The sequence below is a fragment of the Macrobrachium rosenbergii genome, chromosome 1 (assembly GCF_040412425.1).
Source record: "Macrobrachium rosenbergii isolate ZJJX-2024 chromosome 1, ASM4041242v1, whole genome shotgun sequence".
Classification (NCBI taxonomy): Eukaryota; Metazoa; Arthropoda; class Malacostraca; order Decapoda; family Palaemonidae; genus Macrobrachium; species Macrobrachium rosenbergii.
This window is the reverse complement of record NC_089741.1, coordinates 14,729,099-14,739,098: the sequence shown is the minus strand read 5'-3', so window position 1 is coordinate 14,739,098 and position 10,000 is coordinate 14,729,099. Positions and strand designations below refer to the sequence as shown.

General features: G+C 35.1%; 1 protein-coding gene across 1 annotated transcript; it reads left to right on the top strand.

Moving 5' to 3' along the window:
- Positions 1-694: 694 nt before the first annotated feature.
- LOC136839549 (piggyBac transposable element-derived protein 4-like) lies at positions 695-6,302 on the top strand. The gene is made up of 2 exons (XM_067105785.1): positions 695-1,387; positions 6,165-6,302. Exons 1-2 carry the CDS (start codon positions 695-697, stop codon positions 6,300-6,302), a joined length of 831 nt encoding a protein of 276 aa, XP_066961886.1.
- Positions 6,303-10,000: the final 3,698 nt, after the last annotated feature.

Below are 10,000 nucleotides of genomic sequence, written 5' to 3'. Positions count from 1 at the left end.
CTTCATCAAATAAATTTGTGTATCTTATGTTCTATTTCTCTATTTTTCCAGGCAGCAATCAAAACCCTTGTCAAAGAGGAAAAGGATTGAAGAGACTTCATCGCCGCTAGTATACCATGGGAAAGATGGAACGGTTTGGACCTTGGATACAGGCGAAGAAGCACTCGTTGGTAGGCGAAATACACACAACGTAATGAAGGATACTCCCGGACCAACATCATTTGCTAAGCGAAATATTACTGAAGGCAATAATATCAGCGCTTTGAATTTATTTATTGATAGCTATATTATTGATCACATTGTGAAGTGCACTGAAACTGAAGCAAGACTGAAGCTCAACACTCAAGATTGGAAGACAAGTAAAGAAGAGATATATCAACTAATTGGAATTATGTATGCCAGAGGTTTGCTTGCCAAAGGACAACCAGTTGATCAAATATGGTAAAAAAAGTGGGGCATAAAATATTTCTCAGATACTATGTCTCGCAACAGATATAAAGAACTATTGAGGTTTATTAGATTTGATATTAGATCGACAAGATCTGAAAGGTTGACTTCTGATAAGTTTGCATTATTCTCAACCGTTTGGAATAGATTCATTGAAAATTGCAAAGCAAATTATATGCCAAATGCAAATATCACAATAGATGAACAGCTTTTTCCAACTAAAGCTAGATGCCCATTTACTCAATACATGGCAAATAAACCAGACAAATTTGGCGTTAAATTTTGGCTGGCTGTTGATTCTTCATCCAAGTATTTAGTAAATGGGTTTCCTTATTTGGGAAAAGATGCTCATCGACCATCAAATCAGTCTCTATCGGAGTTCGTTGTTCTTCAGCTGATGGATCCTTTCCTTGGAAAAGGGCGTAATGTGACTACAGACAACTTTTTCACCTCGGTCAAATTAGCAGAACAACTCGAGAAAAAGAAAACAAGTATAATAGGCACAATGAATCGCATACGGAGAGAAATCCCTCCAGAAATAAAAACATGTAAAGCACCATTGCACTCAACTAAAATACTGAAAAATAACAATATGACACTTACAGTCTATCAAGGAAAAACAAACAAGAATGTTCTGCTTCTAAGCACAGTTCACAAAAATGTGTCAGTATCTGAAGAAGGTAAAAAAATTCCCGATTCTGTAAAATATTACAATGAAACCAAATATGGTGTTGACATCATTGACCAAATGGCAAGATTATACTCCACGAAAGTATCGTCCCGTCGCTGGCCTCTGCAAATGTTCTACAACGTCCTTGATCTTGCTGGAATAAATGCACACATCGTATATAAGGAGGTAACTGGCAAAAAGGTGTCTCGAAGTGAATTTATTTTACACCTGGTTGAAGAGCTGCAGATGAAAGACACTGCTGAAGAGCGGGTAATTCATGAAGACACCAGTAATGCTGCATCTTCTTCACCTAAAACCAAGCGGCAATGGTGCAAAATAAACTGCACTCGGCAAAACCGCAGATTGACAAACAAAATATGTGCTAATTGCAAACGTTTTGTGTGCACGTCATGCACTGCAACAATTAGAACTGAAATAATTTGCAAGAAATGTTAAAATGTGTATAACATTATAATAAACATTAGGTTTTTTTCCAAAACATTACAATATTGCTATAACAGGTAGCTATTACAATTACACATACTTTTTTTTATTAAAACTTATTTCTTTCTTAGTCAAATAACAATGTTCCACTTCGTAGATTTTTGTAATGAACTACAAACTTGTTTCATTTTTTTGTCAGTGCATATTTATATAGTTAAAAAAAATAATAAAGAACGCTGTATATTTTATTATTATTTTCCTTTGTTAATTATAAATGTATAAACTTTGATTAAACATTACATATAAACAAATTTGTGCTAGCATTTATGTTGAAACACTGATCGACCATAATTGCATAACAATATGCAGCAATACTGAAGTAAGATGGTGGGTTCATTTTTGATACCAGCGGCCCGTGAAGGAGGGTAGTATGCTCCGGCCGTTCTAGTGTTAATTAAAACTCATTTGGCTAAAAATCACAATAGACTCTCAGGGGACATTGCTGATAAACAGACCATACCCCACCTCAGATCCACACCTGACAGGTGTCATGGAGGCGGAGTTTGGAAACTCATTAACATTACTACCCTCGTACTGTGTTTACAAATATGATAATCCTATTTTCATACATCTCTACTGCCTACCTTAAAGTTTAAACAATTTACAAATTTCTTTTGATATTAAAGGATCAAGTTTATACATCCCTTGACTGATATTCATATTATGGTTGTAACTTTCTTTTAAAAGCTAGATTCAATGATGTTCCTTTCAGTGCATTATTAGAATATACAATCCTTTTTGCCCCTTCCCAGTTGATAGCATGATTGTTCTCACTAACATGTACAAATATACCACTGTTCCCTTGTGCATATCTCACACATTTCTTATGTTGTTCAATTCTTTTTTCCAGTGCTTTCCCGGTTTGGCCAATATAAAAGTTGTCACAAGACTTACACGGAATTTTATATACACACCCTTTAGTATTGTCTGGGGAGTTCTTGATAAGTACATTTTCATTGTTGTATTGTTCTTAAATGCGACATTAACACCAAAATTCTTAAGAAGATGAGGATATCTTTCATATTATTATTATAAGGCAAAACAAGCAAATTTTTTGTGTTGTAAGGTTCTTTCTGGTTTTGATACATAGTCTTTTTGCCACTTCAAATGCACTGTTCAATACACTATCAGGATATTTCAATTTTTGCCTGCATTCCTAATCTTATCTATTTCATCATCAATATATTCAGGGCTACATACCCGTAGTGCTCTTAAAAACATAGATGAAAACACTGACTTTTTAACCTTATTGCTTTGTCCAGAATAGAAATGCACATAGGAAGAAATATTAGTGGGTTTTCTATAGACACTAGTGGTGGGTTTAAATATAGTGTCTATAGAAAACCCACTAATATTTCTTCCTATGTGCATTTCTATTCTGGACAAAGCAATAAGGTTAAAAAGTCAGTGTTTTCATCTATGTTTTTAAGAGCACTACGGGTATGTAGCCCTGAATATATTGATGATGAAATAGATAAGATTAGGAATGCAGGCAAAAATTGAAATATCCTGATAGTGTATTGAACAGTGCATTTGAAGTGGCAAAAAGACTATGTATCAAAACCAGAAAGAACCTTACAACACAAAAAATTTGCTTGTTTTGCCTTATAATAATAATATGAAAGATATCCTCATCTTCTTAAGAATTTTGGTGTTAATGTCGCATTTAAGAACAATACAACAATGAAAAAATGTACTTATCAAGAACTCCCCAGACAATACTAAAGGGTGTGTATATAAAATTCCGTGTAAGTCTTGTGACAACTTTTATATTGGCCAAACCGGGAAAGCACTGGAAAAAGAATTGAACAACATAAGAAATGTGAGATATGCACAAGGGAACAGTGGTATATTTGTACATGTTAGTGAGAACAATCATGCTATCAACTGGGAAGGGGCAAAGGATTGTATATTCTAATAATGCACTGGAAAGGAACATCATTGAATCTAGCTTTATAAAAGAAAGTTACAACCATAATATGAATATCAGTCAAGGGATGTATAAACTTGATCCTTTAATATCAAAAGAAATTTGTAAATTGTTTAAACTTTAAGGTAGGCAGTAGAGATGTATGAAAATAGGATTATCATATTTGTAAACACAGTACGAGGGTAGTAATGTTAATGAGTTTCCAAACCCGCCTCCATGACACCTGTCAGGTGTGATCTGAGGTGGGGTATGGTCTGTTTATCAGCAATGTCCCCGAGAGTCTATTGTGATTTTTAGCCAAATGAGTTTTAAAGGCCACCCTACCTCGACACCGGCCTGAGTGGGGATATGGAGTCTCTAACGGTTGTGTATGTTCGTCAGTACTGTTCTTGTAGTATATATATTTGTGACTTCTCACACTCTGTATCAGTCCTTCGTCAATGGCTTGGAAATAAAGTCGAAACCGGTCAGGACCTACACCCCGTTTCTTATTTTTCACCTGTGGTAATGTGATATATATATATATATATATATATATATATATATATATATATATATATATATATATATATATATATATATGCGTGTGTGTGTGTATTGATGTCTACAGATATGCGAGAAGAGGCGTCCTAACGGGCGTTGTGATGTCACTTGAATGAGGAAGTGACTTGTGTTTTCAGCTCCGTGCATTATCAATGGTCAACTTTTTCCAAGTAAACGTAATAGAGACGCATATGGGAACCGTTGTGACAAAACATTGGAATTTGTCTTTGAAGGATTTTGAAGACAAACATTTTAAACTGATTATTCAATGCTTTGTAAAAGAGGAATTATTGTTTGCGGGAAAATCTTGCCGGTAAAATTGCTAATGACAGAAAGATTGGGATACTGGAAATGTTTTGAAATTGTTTCTTAATGGCAGTCAGAAATGTTTCAGACTAATCGGAGTAACATGCAAGATTATGTGAATGGGAAATTGACTGCCCATAAAATAGGTCTAAACTAAGACAGTTCAAGTCTATGAGCCTGTTTAAGATTCATATGGAATGTGTGATGATGAGGGTAAGCGTAGAAGACGTTGCATCTGTTATGTGGGCAAAAAGTGTTAGCAAGAGGATTTTGAAAGGCTCATACTGGCAGGTTACTTGAATGGATCAGAGTGAAGTGGAGAGACTGGTGAAAGAGTCTGAGAATCCTATACAAAGAAAGCTGTATGAGTACATAAATAAGGGCCACACCTAATTATGGAAGGGTGCGCATTTAAAATCTTACGTCTTAGAAGAACCAGATGCCACTGTCTGCATATATCACCTCACAAAGGCCTGGTAGAATCCTGGTTAGGGTCAACGTGATTACCTTGTATAATTCCCTCTGGAAGTAACTCATTCACAAAGGAAACCTAATTCGATAATATTGGATTATCTGTGATAGCGCATTTAGATATACATACACACACACACACACATATATATATAGACAGTATATATATATATATATATGTGTGTGTGTGTGTCTTTATGTGTGTGTCTATCTGTTTGTGTATAAGTTCCCAGATGGAACCCACTAACATTATGATGACTCACTCAGCAAGCCACGCTAAGCAAAGTAATTAGTGCTCATTATGGATCCAAGTCCCGCAGGAAATACGTTGCATATATTATCATCTAAAGAGGAACGCTACAAATCCTATTACGTCCTGAAGAGGAACAATACATCTCTCTTTTATAACATTAGTCATCATTTGGAAATACAAAATGTTGATTTATTTTCGGAAAAAATCAGCAATTCACGAATATAAGCCTTATAGTCTGGTAGAGTGTTAACCGATTTTTACAAAATCTAACATTTATAGTGATCCTTTTATACCTGATATATACACACATTCACGCACGCCAAGCAACATACACACACACACACATATATATATATATATATATATATATATATATATATATATATATATATATATATATATATACATATACATATACATATATATACTGTATATATATTAAGCGGCATATATCCTTGAGTATTTAATTCACTATACCACGGAATGTCTTACGCCCAAGAGGAATCATAATTGATAAGTGTTTCTGTCTTGATAGCCGGGTGGTAAACGTCACTGTCTAACATTGTGTCTAAACCATATCATGGTCCGAAAGCTGGCCAAAGTAGAGGCACATGTAAGTTATAATCCCCTTGGCTGTAAACTATTCCTAAGGTACAGTGAGTTCAATATATATATATATATATATATATATATATATATATATATATATATATATATATATATATATATATATATATGTGTGTGTGTGTGTGTGTGTGTGTGTGTGTTGTGTGTGTGTGTGTGCGTGTTTTGCCTGTAATTGTCAGACTACGCTCACATTATAACCCATTAAGTTCAGCTGCATCATATCAGAAGCAAGGCGTGCGACTTCATCCCTTTCCCATATATTAGATGTATAAAGATCACAGATATAGTAACCTTATGTGCCAAAAACTACTCTACTCTCTCTCTCTCTCTCTCTCTGTCCGTCTGTAATGCCTTTTCCACCAGATTTTTGCACATTAGTCTTCTAACTACAAGGCACTTAACTCACCACTCAGCCCAACGTAGCCACAACTGGCTTCCTCAAGATAACGTTACAGAGCATTCTGGCTGATTATGAATCGATCGTGGAGTCTCTTGCTCGAGCTGAGAGCATTCTAACCCATGGACCATATGTTAATATGCTGTCCCCTTGACTTTTGTAATCAGCGCAAGTAAACTTATAATAAAAATTTTCGCATGTATATATACTGACATGAACTTTATTACATACAGAATTGTTCTGTGCATTAATAGAATTACTAAAAGGACCTCATTCAAACCGGATGGTATCTAATGGGTTATTTATTCAGAAAAAGTTACAAGCTTTCTTGGACAAACAGTCCAAATGTACGGATACTTGATAATTTGGACTGTTTGTCCAAGAAAGTTTGTAACTTTTTCTGAATAAATACCCCATTAGATACCATCCAGTTTGAATGAGGTCCTTTTAGTAATATATACAGACATACATACTTAAAGAATGGCCTCTGGACTAAGGAATATATAAAAAAAAAAAACTGCTTATTGTGAAGCAATTCATGGCTATAATATTTAATTCATATGAATAGATCATTATGTGTTTGAGTGATTGTGTTTGGTTGCATTTATGTCTGGAGGTATGCATTTTAATGCAAAAGCTTTCAGGACGGAAATTTAGGTAATAAATGCTAAATAAGGTGTACAAGGACAAACAAGCGTGTGTGAATGAGTGAGCATGGACATCAGCTACAAAATCACAAGTTTTGCCGGTTGATGTAATTTGGTGGTGTGCTTTGCGTAGATCATTTGGGAGCCAAAAGTACCTAAAAAAAGGGAGTGAAATCAAGACTGGATTTAAAAGTAGGAGTTTTGAAGGAAAAAAGCTTTCTGATTAATAAATCACACACTTAATTGATTTTCATAACCAAAGAGTTTCAGAAACGCCAGAACGACAGGTACAACTGAAATTCGAGGTTTATAAACTAGGATTGTAAAACAAAAGAAAGTTCAAATGCAATGCTTTTAACTTGTATCTGGGCATGACATAAATATTGACATTTTAGGAGGTATATTATAAATACATTTCACGCCCTGTAAACTTAGAAATACTGAAGTATTTCAAAGGACCATGATATGCTTCTTGAGTTACAAACAAGGACTCGAAAAAGAATAGTGTCAGTGATAAAAGAAATGACTGTGAAAGATATTTACCTCTACACAATGAAAGCAAATGAAAGTGTTCGTGAAAAATGGTTAGATCTGAGCTCAGTTTATTTACTTAAAAATACATGAATACAATATGCATAACCAATTTAGATTCGTGTATTTTATATATAAAAGATTGTGGGTAAGGAGATATTCTCTAGTACTGAAAGCAATTATGTTTCTTGATTTGATGACAAGGAACGTCGGAACAATAGGAATTTATGATATTTTGAATATGGATATTCTAATTATACCTTTCACAAGAAGGCTTCTGCCATAAGAAGTATTCCTCAATTGCTTATTTCATTTCCAATGAGATTTTGAAATCCGTAAACTGCAACATCAATTTATGAACATGACAAGAGCAAATGTAAACATCCCTAGTAGTGACTCTATTAGATATATGAATACAATCATTGTAAGTTAATAGCAAAATATATGGAATGAAGACCCTGAAGTTAATAAATTAATGCAGATAAAATCCAGTGTTGGAAAATGGAGTTCATCATATCAGAGAGAGAGAGAGACACACACACAAGTAATTCTGACGAGCCTTCGAATAGGCCATACTCGTTTGATACATGGACACATACTGAACAGTCCATGTGGCCCTCCTCCCGAATGCCCAAATTGTGAAGTGTTGATAGCAGTGAAACATGTATTGTGTGAATGGCCAAAATATAACCTGCAGCGATTATCAAATTTTGGAAATAGACCAATGAAGGAAATTTGTCAGGATCGCCTATATTTTCACTAATACCAATTTTAATGTTCATAAGGAGCTGTGATATAATTAATAAAATATAAAAAAGTAAATAAAAAAAATACGAAAATCCTTAGGCGTCTAATGAATTTATTTATTGTGTGAGTGTGTTCCAGCATGAGAGCGTATGCCTTTGTGTAGTTTTTAATTTCATTTTCATTCATTCATCACCATACTGAATGACTTATTTGGTCCCAGTGCTAGGCTTCTAACCTAGACCTGTCATTTCATCCAAGTCCTTCGAGCCAGACCTATGAGAGGTGATAATCAGCTCAGTGGTCTGGCTAAACTGTTTTAATAATGATAGTAATAATAATAATAATAATAATAATAATAATAATAATAATAATAATAATAATAATAATAATAATATATATCCACATAAATATATATATATACATATATATATATATATATATATATATATATATATATATATATATATATATATATATATATATAATCAATCAATGCTTCTAAAATATCCTTTAACATCCAATTCGCTCTACCTCGGGATTAATATATTTTCAAATATGTTAACAAAAGGGAATTTTTTAGTTGATAATAAGTTCGTCGTCCCATGGACTCGAACCAGCGAAGGACAAGAACTCAGGACTACAGTGGACGCATTAACCCACACGGCCAGCAAGTGAGGTATAAGTGGATATCGGCTCCCATCTACAAATCCCCGTCGAACTCAGGTGTTTGTATTTGGAGACGATATCCACCCACCTCTGCCATGTTGGCCGTGTAGTGCATTTGTCGCACACAGCCATATTATGACTTTTTATCACATCACCGTGATTAATGTATAATCAGTAAGCTACAAACGTCCTTTAATATCCAATTCACTCTAACTCAGAAATAATATATTTTCAAATATGGTACTGAAGGGGAATTTTTTAGTTGATAATAAGTTCGTCCTCCCATGGGCTCGAACCAGCGAAGGACAAGAACTCAGGACTACAGTGGACGCATTAACCCACACGGCCAGCAAGTGAGGTATAAGTGGATATCTGCTCCCATCTACAAATCCCCGTCGAACTCGGGTGTTTGTATTTGGAGACGATATCCACCCACCTCTGCCATGTTGACCGTGTAGTGAGTTTGTCACATGCAGCCATATTATGACTTTTTATCACATCACTGTGATTCATGTATAATCAGTAAGCTACAAACGTCCTTTAATATCCAATTCGCTCTACCTCGGAAATAATATATTTTCAAATATGTTACCGAAGGGGAATTTTTCAGGTGATAATAAGTTCTTCGTAATGTGGCCTCGAACCAGCGAAGGACAAGAACTCAGGACTACAGTGGACGCATTAACCCACACGGCCAGCAAGTGAGATATAAGTGGATATCGACTCCCATCTACAAATCCCCGTCGAACTCAGGTGTTTGTATTTGGAGACAATATCCACCCACCACTGCCATGTTGACCGTGTAGTGCGTTTGTCGCACGCAGCCATATTATGACTTTTTATCACATCACCGTGATTCATATATAATCAGTAAGCTACAAACGTCCGTTAATATCCAATTCGCTCTACCTCGGAAATAATACATTTTCAAATATGTTAACGAAAGGGAATTTTTTAGTTGATAATAAGTTCGTCGTCCCATGGGTTCGAACCAGCAGAGGACAAGTACTCAGGACTACAGTGGATGCATTAACCCACACGGCCAGCAAGTGAGGTATAAGCAGATATCGGATCCCATCTACAAATCAATGTCGAACTTAGGTGTTTGTATTTGGAGACGATATCCACCCACCTCTGCCATGTTGACCGTGTAGTACGTTGGTCCTCGCAGCCATATTATGACTTTTTATCACATCACCGTGATTCATAAATAATCAGTAAGCTAAAAACGTCCTTTAATATCCAATTCGCTCTACCTTGG

What these genes read in the sequence shown, in the direction of transcription:
- LOC136839549 (XM_067105785.1), top strand. Translation starts at nt 695, where the DNA reads ATGGCAAATAAACCAGACAAATTTGGCGTTAAATTTTGGCTGGCTGTT. An exon ending in AAGACACTGCTGAAGAGCGG is followed by an intron (nt 1,388 to 6,164) that starts GTAATTCATGAA and finishes CTCACCACTCAG; the next exon opens with CCCAACGTAGCCACAACTGG.